The 26,157-nt window shown below is 54.7% G+C and overlaps 1 protein-coding gene across 1 annotated transcript; it reads left to right on the forward strand.

Annotated features, from left to right (window-relative positions):
- The first annotated feature begins 1,473 nt into the window (after positions 1 to 1,473).
- Positions 1,474 to 26,053, forward strand: LOC133360392 (fructose-2,6-bisphosphatase TIGAR-like). Its single transcript, XM_061579095.1, is given in 9 exon segments — positions 1,474 to 1,929; positions 2,343 to 2,407; positions 14,010 to 14,047; positions 18,707 to 18,828; positions 20,504 to 20,581; positions 21,558 to 21,626; positions 21,628 to 21,669; positions 22,855 to 22,957; positions 25,626 to 26,053. Coding segments are annotated over 9 exon segments (1,251 nt in total). The 5' UTR covers positions 1,474 to 1,509; the 3' UTR covers positions 25,940 to 26,053.
- The last annotated feature ends 104 nt before the right edge of the window (positions 26,054 to 26,157 follow it).

The raw sequence follows: 26,157 nt of genomic DNA on the forward strand, positions 1-26,157 counted from the left end.
TGAGAGGGGGGCGGGGCTGAGAGGGGGCGGGGCTGAGAGGGGGCGGGGCTGAGGGGGGGCGGGGCTGAGAGGGGGCGGGGCTGAGAGGGGGCGGGGCTGAGAGGGGGGCGGGGCTGAGAGGGGCGGGGCTGAGAGGGGGGCGGGGCTGAGAGGGAGGCGGGGCTGAGAGGGGGGCGGGGCTGAGAGGGGGCGGGGCTGAGAGGGGGCGGGGCTGAGAGGGGGCGGGGCCGAGAGGGGGCGGGGCTGAGAGGGGGCGGGGCTGAGAAGGGGGCGGGGCTGAGAGGGGGCGGGGCTGAGAGGGGGCGGGGCTGAGAGGGGGGCGGGGCTGAGAGGGGCGGGGCTGAGAGGGGGCGGGGCTGAAAGGGGGCGGGGGGAATTGCCCGGTGACGTCATCTGGGCGCCGTGTTCGTTGACGGCTCCGCCGGCTCGGCACAGTGCGGAGACAGTCGCAGGGTGAGTCGGTGGTGGTGGTGGTTGTGGTGGTGGTGGTGGTTGTGGTGGTGGTGGTGGTTGTGGTGGTGGTGGTGGTTGTGTTGGCGGTGTTGGTGGTGTTGATGATGGTTGTGGTGGTGGTGGTTGTGGTGGTGGTGGTGGTTGTGGTGGTAGTGGTAGTGGTGGTTGTGGTGGTGGTGGTGGTTGTGGTGGTGGTGGTTGTGGTGGTGGTGGTTGTGGTGGTGGTGGTGGTGGTGGTTGTGGTGGTGGTGGTGGTTGTGGTGGTTGTGGTGGTGGTGGTTGTGGTGGTTGTGGTGGTGGTGGGTGGTGGTGGGTGTTGGTGGTTAGTGGTAGTGGGTGGTGGTGGTGGTGATCTCGCGGTTAATTGGCCACGGGTCGTCGCGGGCTTCAGTTAGTAGTGGCCTGTGTGTGTGTGTGTACCTGTGTGTGTGTACGTGTGGGTGTACCTGTTTGTGTACGTGTGTGTACCTGTGTGTGTGTACCTGTGTGTGTGTGTACCTGTGGGTGTGTGTACCTGTGTGTGTACCTGTGTGTGTACCTGTGTGTGTGTACCTGTGTGTGTGTACCTGTGTGTACGTGTGTGTGTACCTGTGTGTGTAACCTGTGTGTGTACCTGTGTGTGTGTACCTGTGTGTGTGTACCTGTGTGTGTGTACCTGTGTGTGTACGTGTGGGTGTGTACCTGTGTGTGTACCTGTGTGTGTGTGTACCTATGTGTGTGTACCTGTGTTTAATTCGTGGTTTAGTGGTAATGAATTGAAGGTGGAGGGGTTACCAGCCCCTCACACCCGTCCAGAGCCCCCGTTTAGCCACTGTGGTGGTCACAGACGCCATGAGGGGAGAGGCCAATGGGCATTGGCCCTCCCCCCACATCACTGCCCACGACAGTGTTGCCCGTCCGGCACCGCGAGGAGGTTGGCCTGCCTACGATCCATCCTGGGTTTAACCAGGCTGGATCGTGTGAGGAGCTCACAAATCCTTGAAAGATCTGGGCAAAGTCCCCATCGGTGAGCTCCTCCGGCAGGCAAGGCTGCGTTGGCTGGGTCATGTAGCCCGCATGCCCAGCCACCGCATGCCTAAACAGCTTTTGTTCGGCCGGATCGAGGGGGCTAGACGGGCGCGGCACGGGCTGGAGAAGAGATGGAGTGATGTGGTACAGGAGGACGTGGAGCTGAGTGGACTTGCCGATGACTGGTACCAGCGGTGTCAAGATCGGCCTCAGTGGAGGAGGCTCGTGAAGGACGCTACTGGGCAGTTGGAGGCAGTCGCCCTCCAACAACAACGGAGGGCGGAGGAGCGACGCTCACAACAACGAGCGGAGCGCCGGGTGGCTAAAGCACAGCAAGTTGGCACAGTAGGGGGCACAGGTGGTGCATCAGCCAGTCATCTCGGTCATCTCGGTCAGTCGACCAGTGGCACCTGGGTCTGCCCCGTGACCTCCTGCCAGCGGGCTTTCGACACTTCACGTGGCCTCAAGGTGCACTTGGCCTGGCACAAGCATCGTGGTGACGTCACCGCCACTTAGTGGCGAATGGCGGTTGTTGTTGTACCTGTGTGTGTGTGTGTGGGGAGCGGTAGTGTAGCTGTTAGCGCTACCCTGCACTACAAAACCGACCACCCGAGTTCAATTCCCGCTCACGGCCACCACCAGTGGCAATTACCTGAACCGGTCCTGCGCCTCCCCTAGGTCGACTCAGCCTCAAATGAGTACCCGGTGCGGTGTGTAAAAATCGTCACTGGGGAGACAAAGGCGGTCGGGCGTGGTGCTGGCCACCCACCCCCTCGTGTGCCACAGTGCCGGCCTTCATAGGTGCTCGCTAACAGCACTTGCCCCTACAGTCTGTTAAGGCTACACGGGGGACCTTTATCTTTGTGTGTGTGTGTGTGCAGCACTGGGAAGGCGAGTTTATTATCATCAGCAGCAGCATGAAGTTCACGATCACCATTGTTCGACAGTAAGCGACGCACAATCATCGCACTACACACAGTACACACAGTACATGCTGTATACACAGTACACACAGTACATACTGTATACACAGTACATGCTGTACACACAGTACACACAGTACATGCTGTACATGCTGTATACACAGTACACACAGTACACACAGTACATGCTGTATACACAGTACACACAGTACACAAAGTACATGCTGTATACACAGTACACACAGTACATGCTGTATACACAGTACACACAGTACACACAGTACATGCTGTATACACAGTACAAACAGTACATGCTGTACATGCTGTATACACAGTACACACAGTACATGCTGTATACACAGTACACACAGTACATGCTGTATACACAGTACACACAGTACATGCTGTATACACAGTACACACAGTACATGCTGTATACACAGTACACACAGTACATGCTGTATACACAGTACACACAGTACACACAGTACATGCTGTATACACAGTACACACAGTACATGCTGTATACACAGTACAAACAGTACATGCTGTATACACAGTACAAACAGTACATGCTGTGCATGCTGTATACACAGTACACACAGTACATGCTGTATACACAGTACACACAGTACATGCTGTATACACAGTACACACAGTACATGCTGTATACACAGTACAAACAGTACATGCTGTATACACAGTACACACAGTACACACAGTACATGCAGTATACACAGTACACACAGTACATGCTGTATACACAGTACACACAGTACATGCAGTACACACAGTACACGCAGTACACACAGTACATGCTGTATACACAGTACACACAGTACATGCTGTATACACAGTACACACAGTACATGCTGTATACACAGTACACGCAGTACACACAGTACATGCTGTATACACAGTACACACAGTACATGCAGTACACACAGTACATGCTGTATACACAGTACACACAGTACATGCTGTATACACAGTACACGCAGTACACACAGCACACACAGCACATGCAGTATACACAGTACAGTTTATGCATTGCATACACTGTACATACAGTACAGTGTATGCATTACATACAGTACATACAGTACCGTGTATGCATTACACACAGTACGTACAGTGTATGCATTGCACAGTACGTACAGTACAGTGTATACATTGCCCACCGCACGTACAGTACAGTGCATGCATTGCCCACAGCACGTACAGTACAGTGTATGCATTGCACCCACTGTACGTACAGTACAGTGTACGCATTGAACACAGTGCGTACAGTACCCACTGCGTGTACTGTGCACACTGCAGTACACACTGCACGTGCAGTACGCACTGCGTGCACCACAGCAAAGTGCATGCAGTACACACAGAGTACATGCACCACGCTACACAACAGTATACACAGTACAAACTACACACCGCACACGTAATCACAGGCGTTGCACACAATACGTACAACCGCAGTACACACAGTACATCCACCACAGTACACAGTACATCCACCACAGTACACAGTACATCCACCACAGTACACAGTACATCCACCACAGTACACAGTACATCCACCACAGTACACAGTACATCCACCACAGTACACAGTACATCCACCACAGTACACAGTACATCCACCACAGTACACAGTACATCCACCACAGTACACAGTACATCCACCACAGTACACAGTACATCCACCACAGTACACAGTACATCCACCACAGTACACAGTACATCCACCACAGTACACAGTACATCCACCACAGTACACAGTACATCTGTAATAAAAGGACTCGAACACTTCTTTCTGTCTTCGTGTCTTTATTCAGGTTCACGTCTTTACCCACACGGCACTCTGTTATAACTCCTGTATTTGTAGCCCCCGGCTATTCACTGCTATTATAGCTTCCTCACCCCTCTGACTCTCTGCTTCATCTACTGTAACCTCCTCCCTGCAGACTCGCTGCTACCCCTATGTGCAGACCCTCTGGCTGTCACTGTATGCAGACCCGCTGCCCACTCTCTCTGTGCAGCCCCGCTGCTGACTGCAGCCTCCTTGCTGCTTCGGGTCGGTCACCGCTGGCCAACGGTGCCGATCCTCGCTTCTCTCGTGTTCGTGGCGATCTCGCCACACCCCGCTTCGCCCTACGTGGCCTTCCTCTGTTCCTGGCTCCCAGTCACTTCCCCTGCTCTCCCGGTTCCCCTCCTTCTATACTCAACCCCTCTCCCCCCACGTGACCTAACTCCTCCCCCCCTGACGGCACCTCAGAAGGGCCGTTTACAACCGCATTACATCACCCTCCCCCCTAAAGAAAATCCAGCCGACCTCGGCTGAATTTCAACCTGAAAAGCAATGCGGGTGTAAAGGGCCAACACGCAAAAAGACACGAAGCATTGAAGAACATTATAACAATAACACAACACAACACAATCTAACGAAACGTGAGGGATTTCGAGCGAGTACGGGTAGCCGGGCCGTCCCGGACGGTCGGCGGCCCACCCGCCGAGCGGGAACGTGGAAGGGTTTTAGGGGCGACGGGCGCAAGTTCTTCCGTCGCCATTGGAGGCCCGCCACTGTCCCGCTCGCGTCCAGAAACATCCCGTACTCGCGTCCGCGGAGGGATAGGAAGAGCTGCAGGTCCCGTGGGTTCTGCGGCTCCGGTCGGCGTCCCACAAGCGGAAGGTCCTCCTCCCTGCGCTGTCACGGCCGGCTTGTCTGTGAAGGGTACGACAGGCGCTCTCGCAAGGTCAGCAGACACAGGCAAGGGCGAGTCGGCAGCAACAGACCCCGGCAAGGCAACTTGGGGAGATGACGCATCCGGCCGCGGGGCAATGTATGGCTTCAACCGGGACGTGTGCACGAACCAACGCCGTGCACCAACCTGAACACGCGCCGACTGTGGGTTGGGAACCTCAATGAGGCGGACCGGACCCTGCCAAGGTCGATGTAATTTAGGAGATGTACCTGGCCGCACCTGTGGGCAATGAAGCCAGGCCAGGTCCCCCTTTTTCCAGGGACACTCCCCCTTTGAACGTCGGGCACACCGCTCATTCCTGGCCTGAGCCTTGGCAGTAGCCATGCGGGCATTTTCCCTCGCCTCAGCGACACGCCGAACGTTGTCCTTAATATACTCAGGAAGAGGCTTAACAGGCCCCCTCGCACCGGTTCCCAACTGGTCATGAATCGGCGGCACGTTCTCACGGCCGTACATAAGGAAAAACGGCGAGTATCCAGTAGCCGCGTGCGGCGTCATGCGATACGCCGAAAGCACCCCAGGGATATGCAAATCCCAATCAGATTGGTTTTCCCCGACTGTATGGCACAGCATGGCGGACAGAGTCCGATTCAACCGTTCCACCATACCATCCGTTTGCGGGTGGTAGGGGGACGTCCGTATCTTTTTAGTTCCAAGAGCCGCACACACCTCCCCCAACAATTTAGACGAAAAGTTACGTCCCTGATCCGTAAGGAGCCTCTCCGGAGCCCCTTTGTCCATTACATACCCAAATAGAAAGGCGTCCGTGATAGACGCCGCTGACTGGTCAGGCAAGGGCCAGGCCATCGGCCAGCGAGAGAGGTACTCCACCCCCACCAGTAAATACTTATTTCCTTTAGCTGATGGCGGAAAGGGTCCCAAAATATCTAACGCCACCAACTCATTAACCCGAGATACTTTAATCGATTGTATCGGCGGAACATATGGATGTTTAGGCGGCTTACGGCGGGCACAATCGGGACACGCGCGAACGTGACCGACGACATCCGTCGTCATGCCGTGCCAATAATAGTCTCGTTGCAGCGTCAATAGGGTTTTCTGCACCCCCAGGTGTAAAAGTGTGTCACAGTGCAAAGATCTAATCAACTCATAGCGCAATGACGCAGGCACAACGAGACGCCAGTGTTCCTGTATCCCTTCCCTCCATATCAGTAACCCATCTCGGAGAGCAGTTTCCGAATTACCACCCGCACCGACTTCCTTACCCGCCTTCTCCGTTCGTTTCCGTAACGACACCAAAGAATCGTCCAACATTTGCTCCCGAATCCACACAGACCTTGGAAGACGCAAAATCCCGTCAGCCGGTCCCCCTTCAACCGGTCCCGGTGTAAGCGGAGGTTCGAGAACATCCACTGCCCGCGCGACAGGCTGAGGGGGGGGCTGAGCCGGTCCACACCTATGCGTCCCCGACGCACACGCACAAGGGGATTGTTGCGGCAACCTGGACAGTGCGTCCGCGTTAGCGTGACGCACACCCTTCCGATGGTGAATTTGGAAGGAGAATTCTTGCAACGTGTCCAGCCATCTCGCCAATTGTCCGGATGGCTGGTCCATCTTAAGAGCGTACTGCAAGGCCGCATGGTCCGTTCGGACAATAAACGACCGACCGTACAGATACGGTCGAAATTGGCGGAGAAAATACACAATAGCCAAAAGTTCCCTGCGAGTGACGCAGTAACGAGTTTCCGCGGGAGACAAAACCCGACTCCCGTACGCCACCACACGCTCAACACCACCTTTTGACTGGGACAACACCGCCCCAATCCCGGTGTCACTCGCATCAGTATCCAGAATGAAGGGATGTTCAAAATCCGGATAATCCAACGTCGGCGCAGTAGCCAGTAGGTCGCGCAGGCTCCGAAACGCCGCCTCCTCCGGCGGTCCCCACACAAATTTGTGCCCCTTCCCAGTAAGGAGATGCAAAGGCCTGGCGATAGTAGCGAAATTCGGAACAACCCTCCGGTAATATGAGGCGAACCCCAAAAACCGACGCACATCACCCACCGTGGCGGGGGTTGCCCAATCCCGGACACACGCAGTTTTCTCTGGATCCGTGGCCACCCCGTCCGCACTAACAATATGTCCCAAGTATCGAACGGAACGTTGCAGTAGATGACATTTCTTAGGCTTGAATTTCAAATTAGCAGAACGCATTCTGGCAAAAACGGCCTCCAACCGCAATAAATGCTCATCAAATGTGCGGCTGAAGACAATAATATCATCTAAATAAATGAGACATGTCTCCCACTGCAACCCCGTCAATACCAACTCCATCAATCTCTGAAAGGTGGCAGGGGCTGCATTCAACCCCATCGGCAGACAGTTAAATTGGAACAACCCCTGCGGCGTACGGAACGCTGTCTTTTCCCGCGAGGGCTCGTCAAGGGGAAGCTGCCAGAAGCCCGAAGAGAGATCTAGCGTTGAAAAAAACTTAGCCCCTGACAAGGCGTCGAGAGAATCGTCCATACGCGGCAGGGGATACGCATCTGCCACCGACACTTTATTTAACTTCCGAAAATCCACACAAAATCGTAATTTACCATCTTTCTTTTTAACCAACACGACAGGCGCACCCCACGGGCTATTAGACGGAGATATAATATCCGCTTTCAACATGTCTTCCACTGCCCCTCGAACGTGCTCACGCTCAGCCGGACTCATCCGACGCGAGTTCAAGCGGATAGGGGCCGCGTCCCCCGTTTCGATGTGATGAGAGAGCAGCGAGGTGCGTCCCAAGTCCAAATCGTCCGAGCTAAACACATCGGAATAGCTCGCTAATAATTTATGAATCGCACAACGCTGCTCAGCGGAAAGGGCCGAATTTTCCGCACATAATTCGGCGATCCAACGATCGTCCACCCCTCCGTCGTGTGAAACACCACCCACCAGCCCCCCGTCCGGAATGTCACTCTGAGCCGTAAACGCCGTAGTGGCGTGTGCCACAACGGTACCAGCCGGCACACACACGCTTTCAGAAGTCGCATTTAACACCTGCAAAAACGGGCGCTGATCCGGACGGACAATGGTTTGCGCCCCCACCAGTGCCAATCCGCCCGTAACAGCGGCGGACGGCGACAGCAAAATTCCACAAGCACTCTGCCGACCCGGAACCGGCTTCCGGTATCGTAGGGGAATGAGCATCTGCGAGCCAGGTGGAATATCAACTGAAACTTCCGATAACGCCTGCACCTGGGCAACCGGAGCCGGTCGCCCCCAGGTGGACTGTAAAAACGCCAATTTGCGGCCCCCTGGCAGTTCAATGCAATTTTCATTGATTCTAATTAAAATGGGCATCTTAGCCAAAAAATCCGTGCCCAACAAGCAAGGAACCGCCAGGGACCTCGAAATTAACACAACGCCCGAGGCCGAGACCCCCCCGATAGAAATATTAGCGTCCACCTGTCCCACGATGCCCATACTACCCCCGTTCGCAGCGATGCAGGAAGCGTAAGCCGGCCTCACGGCCCCCGGTGGGATGTTCAAAAGATGGAATATGACATCCGAAATAATGGTCGCGGACGCCCCGGAATCCACCAAAATACGCACGTCCACCCCTTGGATCGACCCCGGTACAGTGGACGAACCTGTAGCGGCCGCGACAACCCGCCGAGCCAACTTACGCCACTGCGTTATCGAGCGACAAGGCGCAGATACTGGCCTCCCATATTTTAGAACATCCGCGTCGCACAACAACGGCGATGAGTGAGGTGTCAGGCCTTGCCGGGTGTCTGGTGCGCACCGACTTGCCTGTGCCGGAGGGTCTTTCTTTGGGACGTCCGCGATCGAGGCCTCCTGCTGGGGCGGCCCCGGAACCCGGGCCCAGCAGTCCCTGGCATAGTGGCCCCGACGGCCGCAGCGGAAACAGTCGACGTCGGGTCGGCGCGCAGCAGGCACCCCGTCCCGACGTGGCCGCGCCGGCGGCGGAGCCCGCGGCCCCGGCTCGCTTCGAGCCGGCCACGGAGTGGAGGCGGCCGACAGCTCCTTTGGGCCGGTCGCATCCGGCACGTACACGGCCTTTGTAGGGTCCCACCCTACGGCCCCCCCATCGACGACAGGACCGCCCGTCCACGCCGTGACTTGTTTCCAGCGGCGGAGATTGAACTGGGCGTCCAAACACTTAGCCGCGGTCCGGGACGTGAGTTTCTCGTGACCGCAAGCCGGCATAGGAATGCCCAGATCCCGGGATAACTCCAACATCTTCCCCAAGATGAGAGGTTCCAGCAGGTCAGGCTCCGTCTCCGGGTAAGCGGCCATCGCGAGTTCCAGCACGGCGCCCCTGTACGCTACAGGCGACTCCTCCGGTGCGCGTTGCCGCTGCACGAAGCGGCGATGGGCGTCATCCGGTGGCTCGTACGCGTCCGCCATTTCGTCGAACACTCCACGCAATGTTTTCTTCTTCGCAGCTTTTATAGAGCGAAAAAAACGAACAGACTCATCGTCAAGGAGAGTCGGAAGCACCTCCAGCGCCTCGGCGTCCGTCCACCTTGCCGTTCGTACCGCCGCCAAAAATCGACAAGCGAACGCACTCCAATCGCCCCCGATGGAGAACTCCTTAACAGTTGTAAGGTGACGACTGCGGCTCCTTGGCCTGCTTCCGTCCGTCACCGACTCTTCCGGCGGCAAGTTCAGCAAGGCGTCGCAACGCGGTGTCGCCAAGATGGCGGACGATCTTCGTGGCGGCCCCAAGATGGCGGCTTCCCGCCTTCCGTGGTGCGCCACGCCCAAGATGGCGTCTTCACGCCGCGTGGTCGATGGCGGCGCCATCGAAGACGACCCGGGCTCCTGCCGATCACCACCATCACCTTCCAACGCCGCCCTTGGCGTGACAAGGTCACACAACTCCGTGATGACGGTTTTTAGGGTCGCCAGTTGCTCCGCCATCCGGGTCCATCTTAAATCTTCGTCCTTCAACGCAGATGGGTCGGGCGCAGCGGCAACCTCCTCCACACCCGGGCCCTCACGGATCTCTCCCTCCGCCGAAGTGAAGCCGACCTCAGGAGGAAGATCGTCGTCGTCCGATGATGAAGCCGACGCCGGAGATGGGATATTCTTCTTCCTCAGTTGTTTCGCCATGCCGTTTCACTTCTGACTCCAGTGTAATAAAAGGACTCGAACACTTCTTTCTGTCTTCGTGTCTTTATTCAGGTTCACGTCTTTACCCACACGGTACTCTGTTATAACTCCTGTATTTGTAGCCCCCGGCTATTCACTGCTATTATAGCTTCCTCACCCCTCTGACTCTCTGCTTCATCTACTGTAACCTCCTCCCTGCAGACTCGCTGCTACCCCTATGTGCAGACCCTCTGGCTGTCACTGTATGCAGACCCGCTGCCCACTCTCTCTGTGCAGCCCCGCTGCTGACTGCAGCCTCCTTGCTGCTTCGGGTCGGTCACCGCTGGCCAACGGTGCCGATCCTCGCTTCTCTCGTGTTCGTGGCGATCTCGCCACACCCCGCTTCGCCCTACGTGGCCTTCCTCTGTTCCTGGCTCCCAGTCACTTCCCCTGCTCTTCCGGTTCCCCTCCTTCTATACTCAACCCCTCTCCCCCCACGTGACCTAACTCCTCCCCCCCTGACGGCACCTCAGAAGGGCCGTTTACAACCGCATTACACATCCACCACAGTACACAGTACATCCACCACAGTACACAGTACATCCACCACAGTACACAGTACATCCACCACAGTACACAGTACACCCACCACAGTACACAGTACACCCACCACAGTACACAGTACATCCACCACAGTACACAGTACATCCATCACAGTACACAGTACATTACACACAGTACACAGTACATCCACCACAGTACACAGTACATCCACCACAGTACACAGTACATCCATCACAGTACACAGTACATCCACCACAGTACACAGTACATCCACCACAGTACACAGTACATCCACCACAGTACACAGTACATCCACCACAGTACACAGTACATCCACCACAGTACACAGTACATCCACCACAGTACACAGTACATCACCACAGTACACAGTACATCCACCACAGTACACAGTACATCCACCACAGTACACAGTACATCCACCACAGTACACAGTACATACACCGCAGTACACAGTACATCCACCACAGTACACAGTACATCCACCACAGTACACAGTACATCCACCACAGTACACAGTACATCCACCACAGTACACAGTACATCCACCGCAGTACACAGTACACCCACCACAGTACACAGTACACCCACCACAGTACACAGTACATCCACCACAGTACACAGTACATCCACCACAGTACACAGTACATCCACCACAGTACACAGTACATCCACCACAGTACACAGTACATCCACCACAGTACACAGTACATCACCACAGTACACAGTACATCCACCACAGTACACAGTACATCCACCACAGTACACGGTACATCCACCACAGTACACAGTACATACACCACAGTACACAGTACATACACCGCAGTACACAGTACATCCACCACAGTACACAGTACATCCACCACAGTACATGCGGTACACACATGAAAGTACAGCGGGTCTTCGCCTGGTATGATGGGAGATGGTTTAGTGTTGTATTTGTTTGTGTTTGTGTGCTTTGTTTACCTTTCTTGCACTTTGCACGGCCGTCGTGTTTGTGTACTGTTTGTTGTTGTAACGATCTTAGCCCGTGCCTCTATGATGAAGAGCTTTCCAGCTCATCGGATTCCTCGTGCAGTTGAAATATTCTGATCCTAATTCTCTCTGCGTGTCTGTCTGCCTGTCTGTCTGTCTGCCTCAACAATTATTTGTTTTTCCTCCCGTTACCTGCCAAGTAAACCCACACGACTGCCTGCTTCTAGATTTGAAGCTTTCGTGACTTGCAAGGATTCATACTCTCTGGTTTTTTCGGTAAAGTCACGTAGGTAAAACAATAAAATAAAATAAATGAAAACAACTAAATTAAATCACGATGAAGGAAGCTTGTGTTGCCTCCGAATCGTCGTGATTTAATTTAGTTTTCGTTTATTTTATTTTGTTGATTGTTTTACCTACGTAACTTTACCGAAATCAAAGAGTATGACTGTATGCTTGTCCGCCAGGGTACCCGATGCCTGTACCTACCCGATACCCGGTTACCCGTACCCGGCCGGGTACGGTACGGGTACCCGTTTGCGACCCTGGTGTGGCCGGGTACGGGTACGGGTAGGCCGTGAGTCACTGGTGAGTCACCGTTTGTCACTCATTTCCCAACGTCTTGTCTCTTCTCACAATTCAAGTTCCTAGAATCAACCCACCCGCGCCTGCAACATGGCTTCATCCCAGAGGTCTCAATCAGGTACCCGATACCCGTACCCTACCCGGCCGGGTACGGGTAGGGTATGGGTAGGGTACGGGTACGGCCGGGTACGGGTACCCGTTTGCGACCCTGGTGCGGCCGGGTACGGGTAAGGAATCAAAACCCGTTTGCGACCTCTGTTGTCCGCTCACGTACAGGAGTGCCGGTCTCTCTCGCTGTCCGCAAATCTGCCTATCTGTCCACGTCGTATGTGTCTACCTTCCTGGATATATATAATGTCTGTCCGCCTGTCTGACCAAAGAGTCTATCAGTCTGCCCGTCTGTCCCACATACTTTTTTGCAGAAAAAACCTTGGATTAGCGAGCATAATTCGTTCCGAAAACGTGATCGTAATCCAAAGCACTCGTACATCGAAGCGAATTTCCCCGTAAGAAATAATGGAAACTCGGATGATTCGTTCCACAACCCAAAAAATACTGTATTCATATAAAAATGATTAATACAAAATAACTTTTTTATATTTTCATTATTTAAATTTAATATAAAGAAATCAAATTTATTGATTACATTTAATTGTGGCTGGTGTGAGGGAGACGAGAGAGAGTTGAGGAGGGTTTTTATTTTATTTTACTTTTATTAATTTTAATTTTTTACCTACGTGACTTTACCGAAAAAACCTAAGAATATGAATCCTTGCAGTCACGAAAGCTTCAAATCTAGAATTGAGGAGGGTTATTGTGTTGGACGACTTTCACTTGAAGTATAGTTACTAAAGAACAGCCGCTACACTTGGACACAAAATAAAAATAAATGCTTTACGCACACACACGTGGTCACAACACTATATTGTAGTAAACAGTGTACGCTCGCACGGATGTTGACTATACGAGTGAGGCACGCCGACTGAGACCGAGCATGGGAGACGATTACCCACAATCCCGCAGCGAGAGAGATAGAGAGACGAACCATCTGCTCAGTTGTGATCACGTGACGCTCGGCAGACAAAGCGTAGACTGCACGTACTGCTCGTATTGCAAGACCTCGCTCGTTTATCAAGTTAAAATTATCTTCTTGGTTCTTTCGGTAAAGTCTACGTGACTTTTACCGAAAGAATCAAGAAGATGAATCCCTGCAGTCACGAAAGCTTTAAATCGAAAGTTAAAATTAATTACAATTTTTGCTCGTCTTGCAAGTTACTCGCAATCCAAGGTTTTACTGTAGTTGCCCACATGCACGCCTGCCTGTCTACCTCAACGTCGGGAGAGTACCTGGTGCGGTGGTGTGTAAACAATCGCCACTGGGGAGACAAAGGCGGCCGGGCATGGGGCTGTCCACACCCCCAAACCCCCAGGTGTGCCACAGTGCCGGCCTGCTGCTTGCTAACAGCACTTGCCTCAAAACATCTGTTAAGGCTATACGGGGGGGGGGATGTTGTACCTGTAGTAGGGAGCGGTGGCGCAGCGGTTATGCTAGCCGCGCTTCTAACCCGGCGGTCAACGCCACTGACGATTATCACCGAGGTCGACTCAGCCTCACTGGGGGCGATCTTTGTCTTTGTGTCTCTTGCAGTGGCGAGACCACGTACAACAGGAAGCGTCTCATCCAAGGTACGTGGTTTGTAGGCAGTGTCGGGGAAGCTCTGTCACCGTTATTTTATTTTATCTATATATATATAAAAGGGAAATGTGTGAATATGTGTGTCTGTTCGAAATGTTTAGCATACTTTCCGACATGCAACAAACTTTAAATTTAGCTTGTGGGTAGTTTCCAGACTGTACACAATGCAAACATTATAAAAATAGACTTTTGTATTTTTTGGGGGGGGGAGTAGGGGCGCAATAATGGGTATATTTTGCACGGCAAGTGAGCGGTGACGTCGCATCTGTGATGTCATCCGCATGCGGCTGCGTCACGCAGTGTGCCTGCTGACGTCACGCACCCCCCCCCCCCTTATCAATCCAAGACAAAAATCCAAGTCTCGTGCGAAGCCGGGTAGTCAAGCTAGTTGATTATAAGGCATCTCTGGGAATGAAAGATACACAACCATAACTTGTCTTTAGCGCTCTCGTGTACACATCTGGGCCTCAGACACGGCTACTGGATAATAAGATGCACCCCACCCACCACCCCCTCCCCACCACCCACCCCATAACCCACACCACCCACACCACCATATGGGTCTCTAATTATCAGTTGAATCTGCTGCTGCTGCGTTGGCAGTGGTGCACAAGCACAAAAATAACAACACGACACCGCACCTCCGATTAGCATGGTTTGGCTACGTACGGTGCGAAAAAGTTCATACGTATTTAAACTCACATAGAGACCCATAGACTTCACAGAGACCCATAGACTCACACAGAGACCCATAGACTCGCACAGAGACACATACACTCATACAGAGACCCATAGACTCACACAGAGACCCATAGACTCGCACAGAAACACATAGACTCACACGGAGACCCACAGACTCTCGCAGAGACCCATATACTCGCACAGAGACCCATAGACTCGCACAGAGACCCACAGACTCGCACAGAGACCCATAGACTTCACAGAGACCCATAGACAGAGGTGGGACAAAGTCATTGTTATGCAAGTCCAAGTCGAGTCTCAAGTCATCAAATTCATGACTCGAGTCTGACTCGAGTCCAAGTCACATGACTCGAGTCCACACCTCAGAGGTGGGACAAAGTCATTGTTATGCAAGTCCAAGTCGAGTCTCAAGTCATCAAATTCATGACTCGAGTCTGACTCGAGTCCAAGTCACATGACTCGAGTCCACACCTCTGCCCATAGACTCACACAGAGACCCATATACTCGCACAGAGACCCATAGACTCACACAGAGACCCACAGACTCACACAGAGACCCACATACTCACACAGAGACCCACATACTCACACAGAGACCCACATACTCACACAGAGACCCATAGACTCACACAGAGACCCACAGACTCACACAGAGACCCACAGACTCACACAGAGACCCATAGACTCACACAGAGACCCACAGACTCTCACAGAGACCCATATACTCCCACAGAGACCCATATACTCCCACAGAGACCCATAGACTCACACAGAGACCCACAGACTCGCACAGAGACCCATAGTTTATTGTCGTTCACGTGTACCTCCGATTTAAACGGTTTGGCTACGTATGGTGCGAAAGAAGTTCAACGCACACATACATATACATACACACATACATAACACACATACATACACACATACATAACACACATACATATACATACACACATATACAAGGAGTGACATTCCAGGCGACGGCCATTCATGGCCCATAAAACTTACTAGCATTTATGCGCTTCGAAAAAGGAACCACTGCTCAAAACGTCGCCGATTTTAGATATATTTTATACTTTTCAGGCCACACACACACACACACGTGCGGCGGTGTTATCGGCACACGTGTCAAGGGATTTTAAACGACCCGCCGCGCCTGTGATCGAAAGTTGCATTTAAAAAAAAACTAATGTAAAATCGCTCGCTCGCCATCGGCCATCTTTGCGCCCCCCCCCCCCCCCCCCCCCCGGCTGTGGATAAAAGGCATCCGCTAAGAATATCCCCGACTCGGGCTTGTGACCACGTGGCCTGGGTGGTGGTGGTGGTGCAGCGGTGTCGTGTTTACAGCAGCTTGGATAACCCCCCCCCCCACCAGAGGGCTCGGAATAGAAGGAGCGGTGGGGCGAAATCGGTGAGGGAGGAATTGAGTTGGTTGCGGGGGGGGGGGGGAGTTGAGGGAGGGGGAGTTGAGTGGGGTGGGGGAGTTGAGTGGGGGGGGAGGAGTTGAGTGGGGGGTGGGGAGTTGGGTGGGGGGATGTGAGTTGAGTGGGGTGGGGGAGTCGAGTGGGGGGGGAGGAGTTGGGTGGGGGGTGGGGAGTTGGGTGGGGGGCGGGGAGTCGAGTGGGGGGCGGGGAGTCGAGTGGGGGGTGAGGAGTTGAGTGGGGGGTGGGGAGTTGGGTGGGGTGAGTTGAGTGGGGGGTGGGAGGGAGTCGAGTGGGGGGCGGGGAGTCGAGTGGGGGGTGAGGAGTTGAGTGGGGGGTGGGGAGTTGGGTGGGGTGAGTTGAGTGGGGGGTGGGGGGGAGTCGAGTGGGGGGTGGGGAGTCGAGTGGGGGGGGAGGAAGTTGGGGGGGGGGGTTGGGGTGTGGAGGGGGAGCTGGGTGGGGGGAAGTTGGGTGGGAGGGTAGAGAGTTAGGGGGGTGGTGAGTTGGGGGGGGGGAGTGGGAAGTTGGAGAGGGTGGGGAGTTGGGTGGGGGGAGTTGGTGGGGGGGTAGAGAGTTAGGGGGGGTGGTGAGTTGGAGGGAGTGGGGAGTTGGGGGGGGGGGGAGTTGGGTGAAGGGGTATGGATTTGGGGGGGGTAGGGAGTTGTGGGGGTGTGTAGTTGGGGGGGTGGCGGAGTTGGTGGGGAAGGAGTTGGGCAATTGGGGGGGGGGGGGGGGAGAGAAGGGGGGGGGGGGCCGTCACCGAGGTTCTCTCAGCCCAAGCAGTGCCCGATTTAGACGTCGGCCCGACCCGAGGTTGCCACCTTCCCGTGATGCAAAAAAATCACCGAGGGGGGCGGTGGCGGTGGCGGTGGGGGGGGGGACACATCGTGGGAAGCAGCAGAACGAGGAGAACATCTCACGATACCGGCGAGAGGCGGAGGAGCCAAACTTGATGAATCCCATCGGTTACCCCCCCCCTCTCCCAAACCCGACGAAAGCGTGGGTTTGTAGCAGAGGTCACAACCGGGTACCCGATACCTGTACCCTACCCGATACCCGTACCGTACCTGATACCCGGCTACCCGTACCCAGCCGGGTACGGGTAGCCGTTTGCGACCCTGGTGCGGCCGGGTACGGGTAAGGAATCAAAACCCATATAGTAGTAGGTTTTTACCCTTTCAACTGGTACAAAACTGACACCTTTATACAAGGCATCATGTTTGCAATAACCACAACACAAGCAGTCAAAATGCAAACATTACCATCATCAGAGTTGTTTCTTTTTGTTTGCATTTTGACTGCTTGTGTTGTGGTTATTGCAAACATGATTGCTTGTATAAAGGTGTCAGTTTGTGTACCAGTTGAAAGGGTAAAAACCTACTACTATATTTTGCCACTGGTAAAGGAGATGTCTCATAGTGAATCAAAACCCGTTTGCGACCTCTGGTTTGTAGACGTTCCCGGGCAATCGCCGACGGCTTCGGTGCAGGTTGGAGATGCCGCCACGAAATGTTTGGCGCGGTCCTGGGGGTGACAGCGAGGACGTGTGGCAACTCCTAGGCGCGACGGCTCCGGGTGGCTTCAGTCTTCTATGGGGCCGTCCATAAATGACGTCACTCACCTAGGGGGGGAGGGGGGGTCAGATTTGTGACGATGTGTGACGATGGGGGGGGGGGGTTTAGAAATGTGACGTTACGTAAAAATGCGCAACTTTAAATAAATATAGACAACACGTTCCACTTAATTAAATAAACTTTTTAATAAATGTTTTCTTCTACAACATCAGAGTGCAGCGCCACATTAAATACGCACTACAATGACAATCGTTTAAAGCGATTTGAAGCATGTTTATTTTTTTTGGGGGGGGGGGGCAGAGCTTTGTGACATCATAGTTGAGGGGGGGGGGTCTGACTTTTTGTGACGCCGTGTGACTAAGGGGGGGGGGGTCTAAAATCGTCCAAAATCGCGTGACGTCATTTATGGACGGCCCCTAAAGCCTATTCTTTCCCCCCCCCCATCACAATCTTATCCACATATACAATTGCAACAAGAGTCCGCTCAAAGGCTCACACGGTTGGGGATCTCTGCCTTATTCTTAGGTTTTTTCGGTAAAGTAACGTAGGTAAAAAATTCAAAGTAAAATTTATAAAAGTAAAATAAAAATAAAATAAAAATCACGACGTTTCGGAGGCAACACAAGCGTCCGTCTTCAGGTGGAACCGTCACAGCACGACAGCTGTATCAAGTAAGATAAATTCCAAGAAAACAGTCCTTACCAATAGGGGTTTTCCCCTTTTTTCTGGCAACAAAACTGACACCTTTTGCAAGGAATCATGTCTACATTAACCGCAATACTTGCAGTCAAATGCAGTCCTTGTACATATACTGTTTGAGCGTGGGAGGAGCCAAGGTAGGCACCTGAATATTATTTTTGTGAGGTTCGGTGCGGCTGAAGCACGCTGTTAGGAATGAGCCTTTGTTGTGTGAACTATGTGCGGCTGATGTAAAGGTGCCTTGTTGGTGGTGCAGGCCAGGGCATCAACATGCCCCTGTCGGACGTGGGCTTCGAGCAAGCGGCAGCTGTCGGCGCTGCCCTGCAGCACGTTCCCTTCACCTGCGTCTACAGCAGTGACCAGCTGCGGGCGCAGCAGGTGAGCCGGGTGGGGTGGGGTGGGGTTGGAGGTTGGGTGGGGTGGGGTTGTGTGGGGTGGGGTTGTGTGGGTTAGGGTTGGGTGGGGTTGGGTTGGAGGTTGGGTTGGGTGGGGTGGGGTTGGGTTGGGTGGGTTAGGGTTGGGTGGGGTGGGGTTGGAGGTTGGGTTGGGTGGGTTGGGGTTGGGTGGAGTTGGAGGTTGGGTTGGGGTTGGGTGGGGTGGAGGTTGGGTGGGGTGGGGGTGGGTGGGGTGGGGTGGGTTTGGAGGTTGGGTGGGGTGGAGGTTGGGTGGGGTGGGGTTGGAGGTTGGGTGGGGTGGGGTTGGAGGTTGGGGTGGGGGTGCCGTCGGGTTTGGTGGGTTGGGTGGGGTGGGGTTGGAGGTTTGGGTGGGGGTGCGGTGGGATTGGGTGGAGTTGGAGGTGGGGTGGGGTGGGGTGGGGTGGGGTGGGGGTGGGGGTGGGGTGGGGTGGGGGTGGGGTGGGGGTGGGGTGGGGTGGGGTGGGGGTGGGGTGGGGTGGGATTGGGTGGGGTGGGGTTGGAGGTGGGGTGGGGGTGGGGTGGGGTGGGGTGGGATTGGAGGTGGGGTGGGGGTGGGGTGGGGTTGGAGGTGGGGTGGGGGTGGGGGTGGGGTGGGGTGGGGTTGGGGTGGAGTTGGGGTGGAGTTGGGGTGAGGTTGCGGTGGGGGGTGGGGTTGGAGGTGGGGTGGGGGTGTCCTCCTGCAAAATAAAATCAACATACGTGGGGTGGGGTGGAGGTGGTTTGGAGGTGGGGGGGGGAGCCTTTCCCCCTCACCTCTGATTATCAGGGTGGCTACATACGGTGCGAAAGAAGTTCAACGTCCATACAGCTCTCCCGTCGGCATCCGTACCTGCTCGTAAAATAGTTCTGAACACAACCGCGCCTAAAATATACCACGTAATCCATGCGTAGGCGTGGTTTTTCTTACTCGCAAATCATCGACCGAGCCAGTTGCCCTTTCCCGAGGGACGCGCTGCAAGGCTCCCTGGGCCCAGGGGTGACCAGAGCCATGCAGAGCAACGTCGCACATCCGACCATCACGGTCGGCGCTACGGCGGTCAGGAGGATTGTGGGTTCGATCCCAACCCTGACACTTGTATATTTGGAGTTTGCATGTCCTCTCTCCCCGTGATCACGTGGAATATTCTCCGGATCCTCCGATTTTGTCCCTCCACGCTTACAAACAAGCATTTTAGAGTATTTTGACTGCTTTGAATTTCCACACGATCAGCCCATCTTTGTTAAGCTATCATTTGTGGCCCAAGTCGCTTCTGCAAAAGAGCTACATAGCTCAGTGGTAAAATAAAAAAATATTGTTTTAATTTTTCTTGGTTCTTTCGGTAAAGTCACGTAGAAGGGAAATAATAACATAATAAAAATAAAACATAATAAAATAATTCTCACGACGTTTCGGCCACAACGCAAGCAGCCATCCTCAGTTGTGGTCGAAACGTCGTGAGAATTATTTTATTGTTTGATTTTTATTATTTTTTTATATCCATTCTACGTGACTTTAACGAAAGAACCAAGAAAATGAATCCCTGCAGTCACGAAAGCTTTAAATCGAAATATAGTTTTAGTTTTTAACAGGATAACTGCCTCTGCCTGCCGCGTGTTGCTGTCCGCGACCCCCGTGCGTCACGTGGTTCGTGGTCTAGACGGCAGAGGAGATCCTGAAGCGGAACCATCACTGCCGGGACCACCCACTGCAGCGTGAGGAGCGCCTGCGCGAGAGGGCAAGTTTCCCTGCCGACACCGCCGCCACTGCCGCCACCACCGTGCCGCCACTGCTGTCCGTTGATAATGGCCCCAGGGTGGTAACTGCTCGGAGAGAGACACGTCGACAACCAGGGCTAGATGCATCACCTCTGCATCGCTGGTTCGGTGTCTATCACACAGCTATTATGAATCGGAGGGAGGAAACCTTCCCATCTCAGGGCTTGAACTCGTGTTCTCAGCAGTGCTGGAACAGCGCTTGTGCCAAGGGCATCATGAACCCTCTCCCCCCTCCACCCCACGAGTGATTTAGAGAGAGACGCCCAGACCCAGGACTCGACCCCACGCGCTCAGCGTTGCTGGTTCCGTGTGTCTACGTGCCGGTGTGATTCCGCGTGTCCCGCGTGTGTGTGTATGTACGTGCGTGTGTGTGCATTTGGGAGCAGTAGCGTAGCGGTTAGCGTGCTGCGCTACAAACCTGGCAAACCCGGGTTCGATTCCCGCTCACGGCCACCAACGACGGTGACTCGTATCTGAACCAGCCCTGGGCCTCCCCTAGGTCGACTCAAATGAGTACCTGGTGCCATGTGTAGCAGAGGTCGCAATCGGGTACCCGATATCCGTACCCTACCCGATACCCGGCTACCCGTACCCGGCCGGGTACGGGTACGGTTGGCCGTTCGCGACCCTGGTGCGGCCGGGTACGGGTACGGGTAGGCCGTGAGTCACTGGTGAGTAACCATTTGTCACTCATTTCGGGTAGGGTACGGGTAGGGAACGGGAACCCGTACCCGGCCGGGTACGGGTACCCATTTGCGACCCTGGTGCGGCCGGGTACGGGTAAGGAATAAAAACCCGTTTGCGACCTCAGATGTGTAATAAACATCGCCGTTGGGGAGACAAAGGCGGTTGGGCGTGGTGCTGGCCACCCACCATCTTGTGTGCCCCAACAGTCTGTTAAAGGCTACACGGGGGTGAATCGTTCTCTTTGTGCAGTCCTTCGGAGCGTCGGAGGGCTGCAGCGTGGATCAGCTCAGAGCCCTGGCCAAGGAAGCCGGGCAGCGGTTGTCCCCACTTCACGCCGCCTGGGGGAGAGACCCTGGAGCAGGTGAGGGGGTCACCTCCACGCAGTGTCACCAAACTGACGGCTGGCCCACACCTGCACCTCATCGCCATGGTGCGCGTCTCGTCGCCACGGCTTCGTAGCCATGGCGACGAGGCGCCCCAGACCCGGGGCTCGAACCTGGGATTTCAGCGGTGCGAGATGTTAACCACCTCGCCTGGTATGCAGGAGGTCGTGGGTTCGATCCCGTCCCTGACGCCTGCTGCTGTATATTTGGAGTTTGCGTCTCTCTCGTCATCACGGTGGCTAGGAGATGTTAACCACCTCGCCTGGTGTACAGGAGGTCGTGGGTTCGATCCCGTCCCTGACGCCTGCTGCTGTATATTTGGAGTTTGCATCTCTCATCATCATCACGGTGGCTAGGAGATGTTAACCACCTCGCCTGGTATGCAGGAGATCGTGGGTTCGATCCCGTCCCTGACGCCTGCTGCTGTATATTTGAAGTTTGCATCTCTCATCTCCATCACGGTGGCTAGGAGATGTTAACTACCTCGCCTGGTACACAGGAGGTCGTGGGTTCGATCCCGTCCCTGACGCCTGCTGCTGTATATTTGGAGTTTGCGTGTCTCCCCGTCGTTGCGTGGATTTTTTCTCCGGGTCCTCCGGTTTTTCCCTCCACACTCATAAACACGCGTTTAGAGTGTTTGGCTGCTCTAAATTTGCACGTGTTGTTAGGTCACTTCGTTTAGCTATCATTGTTGACGGCCAGCTAGCTTCTGAACAAGAGCTACGTAGTTAGAAGTTAAAGAAAAATTAAACAAATCACGACGTTTCGATCGCAACACAAGCAATCTTCATCAGAATAACCCTATCGAAAATGAAGTATTGAGGAAAATGACTCCCACCGAGATCGCAAAATTCCCTAAGGCCAATGTGACCCCTCCCCCCAACCCCCATCGATTCCCACTCACGGCCAACATCAGTGGCAAAATATCTGAACTGCTGCTTGGGCCCCCTCCCCCTTAGGCTCGACTCGGTCTTTTAAATGAGTAGCTGGTGCGGTGCGAACACATCGGCAAAATCGGGGAGGCAAAGGGTGGTGGCACCGTCCGCTCGAGCGCCATGCCGCGCTCGCTAACAGCACTTGCCCCGAGCAGCAGCAGCAGCCTGTTAAGAGCCTACACGGGTGCGTGGGGGACCTTTGCATTTTTCTTTGCTTCGTCACCGCAGCTCAAGACGCGTCTGGTGGATTTCTTCCTCGAGCTCTGCTCGCTGATGGCCTCCCGGCGCGCGGAGACGTGCAACGGCATCAAGCCCTCGGATTGCCGGGCAGGTACGGCCACAGGCACACGCGGCATAGCCACCGCCACCACCGCCACCACTGCCACCACTACCCACCGCCACCACCACTGCTACCACCACCGCCACCACTACCCACCGCCACCACTGCTACCACCACCGCCACCACTACCCACCGCCACCACTGCCACCACTGCCACCACTGCTACCACCACCGCCACCACTACCCACCGCCACCACTGCCACCACTGCTACCACCACCGCCACCACTACCCACCGCCACCACCACCACTGCTACCACCAACGCCACCACTACCCACCGCCACCACTGCCACCACTGCTACCACCACCGCCACCACTGCCACCACTACCCACCGCCACCACCACTGCTACCACCACCACCACCACTACCCACTGCCACCACTGCTACCACCACCGCCACCACTGCCACCACTACCCACCGCCGCCACCACCACCACTGCTACCACCACCGCCACCACTACCCACCACCACCACTGCCACCACTGCTACCACCACCGCCACCACTACCCACCGCCACCACCACCACTGCTACCACCAACGCCACCACTACCCACCGCCACCACTGCCACCACTACTACCACCACCGCCACCACCACCACTACCCACCGCCACCACCACTGCTACCACCACCGCCACCACTACCCACTGCCACCACTGCTACCACCACCGCCACCACTGCCACCACTACCCACCGCCATCACCACCACTGCTACCACCACCGCCACCACTACCCACCGCCACCACTGCCACCACTGCTACCACCACCGCCACCACTACCCACCGCCACCACCACCACTGCTACCACCACCGCCACCACTACCCACCGCCACCACTGCCACCACCACTGCCATCACCGCGGTGGTAACGGTGATGGTGGTGACAGGGCTATACCTAATAAATAAACTGAAACTGATATTGGGGGAGCAATGGTGTGGCGGCCAGCGGCACTGCGCTACGAACCCGGCGACCCGAGTTGGATTCCCGCTCACGGCCACCAGCACCGGTGACGATTATCTGTACCGGTCCTGGGCCTCCCCTAGCGCGATGCGGCCTCAAATGAGTACCTGGTGCGGTGTGTAAACATCGTCACTGGGGAGTCAAGGGTGACCCACCCCCTCGTGCGCCGTGCCGGCCTTCATAGGTGCTCGCTATAAGCACTTGCCCCAACAGTCTGTTGATGCTATGAGAGAGGTCTTTGTCTTCATTGTTAGTGGTGGTGGTGATGATGGTAATAGTGATGGTAATGGCAGTAAAGGTAGTGGGAGTGATAATAATCATTGTTGATATGCTTGTTTACCCAGGAAAGCCTCACGGGGTCTCATGACTGTGCTCGGTATTTATAGCAGCGTGCGACCGTGAGAGCGTTCGTTGTATATTTGGAGTTTGCATCTTCTCTTTCTCTCATCTTCACGGTGGCTAGGAGATGTTAACTACCACGCCTGGTATACAGGAGGTCGTGGGTTCGATCCCGACCCTTGACACCTGTTGTATATTTGGAGTTTGCATTTTCTCTTTCTCTCATCATCATCATCACAGTGGCTAGATGTTAACTACCTCGCCTGGTATACAGGAGGTCGTGGGTTCGATCCCGACCCTGACGCCTGCTGTATATTTGGAGTTTGCATTTTCTCTTTCTTTCATCATCATCACGGTGGCTAGATGTTAACTACCTCACCTGGTATACAGGAGGTCGTGGGTTCGATCATGACCCTGACACCTGTTGTATATTTGGAGTTTGCATTTTCTCTTTCTCTCATCATCATCATCACGGTGGCTAGGAGATGTTAACTACTTAGCCTGGTATACAGGTCGTGGGTTCGATCACGACCCTGACACCTGTTGAATATTTGGAGTTTGCATTTTCTCTTTCTCTCATCACGGTAGCTAGTAGATGTTAACTACCTCGCCTGGTGTACAGGAGGTCGTGGGTTCGATCCGTGGCTTGTGGATTTTTCTCCGGTTTTTCCCCCTCCACTTTAAGAATCAAAATCACGCGTTTTAGAGGATTTGGCTGCTATCAATGTCTCACACGATCAGCCACTTCGTTGAGATATAATTTGTGATAGCCAGGCCGCTCCTGCAAAAACAGCTACGCAGCTCAGCGGGGCGTCACTTAGTTACAATAAAAATAAAATATTTAAAAATATTTAAAAAAAAAACACGCTTTAATGAAATGTACTGTCCGAGCTGCCCCTCCCCCTGCCCCCTTCCCCCATCGCCCCTCCCCTTCTTCCACATCCCCCGCCCCTCGGCGTGGCTCCCCGAGGCTTGCCGTGACGTAAGGGACCACGTGGTGATTTACAGACAACGTGAGTTGAGCGTGGACAATTAGAGCCGTACAAAAGATCGTTTAAAAATATGTTTTTAATTTTTAATGATAGAATATACTAATATAGTATTGTCATCAATGTGACATAGCTACACCAAGTTTGCAGTCGATACGATACGACATTGGGAGTACGGTTGAAATTGAGTTACAAGATTTTAGGATACAACAACAGACGTAGTGAGTTAAATAAAAGCGTGTTAAAATAGTTTATACTTTAGTTGAGGTGGTGTCCGTGCTAGCGCCGGCCATCATCCTCGCAACATTCGGTGCCGTCACCCGAACACGTTCCCCCACCCCCCCACCCCCGCACCGTCTCCTCCCCCGAACCCAGAAAGCGACCCCGGCGCCGCGGTGGATCCGGCGGTGGACGTCCTGGTAGTCACCCACGGCGGACTCATCCGCGAGTGGGTTCGCTACCTCACCGAGGACCTGGGCTGCCCCGTGCCCGCCGAGTGGCGGCAGCGGCTGCTGGTCGTGTCGCCCAACACGGGGGTGTCGCGCTTCCTCGTCTCGCTGCCCGACGGCGCCGGTGCCGACGGCGGCGACGGTGCCGGCTCGCTCCTCCCCACCGCCGTGCAGTGCCTGCAGCTGCACAGCAGTTCCCACCTCTCCCCGGCGAAGGTGCAGCCGCCACCGGCGATGTAGAAAAAAAAAAGGATCGAGTTCAACTGCCGGTCAAGCCCGCTTCACACGCTCGCACCACCACCCACCCCCCTCCCCCCGCCCGCAACCTGAGCACTAGCGTATAAAGGTCACGATCCATCTAGGGCAGGCGATGACGGGCAACGCAGAACGAGTCGGTGGGCCACGTGAACGGGCCCTCCGTCAGCTTAGTGGGCCCGCGAGCGTAACATCGTGACCCC

This window comes from Lethenteron reissneri, chromosome 68 (genome assembly GCF_015708825.2).
Source record: "Lethenteron reissneri isolate LAM-NWPU_2019-01 chromosome 68, ASM1570882v1, whole genome shotgun sequence".
In the NCBI taxonomy this organism is placed as follows: domain Eukaryota; kingdom Metazoa; phylum Chordata; class Hyperoartia; order Petromyzontiformes; family Petromyzontidae; genus Lethenteron; species Lethenteron reissneri.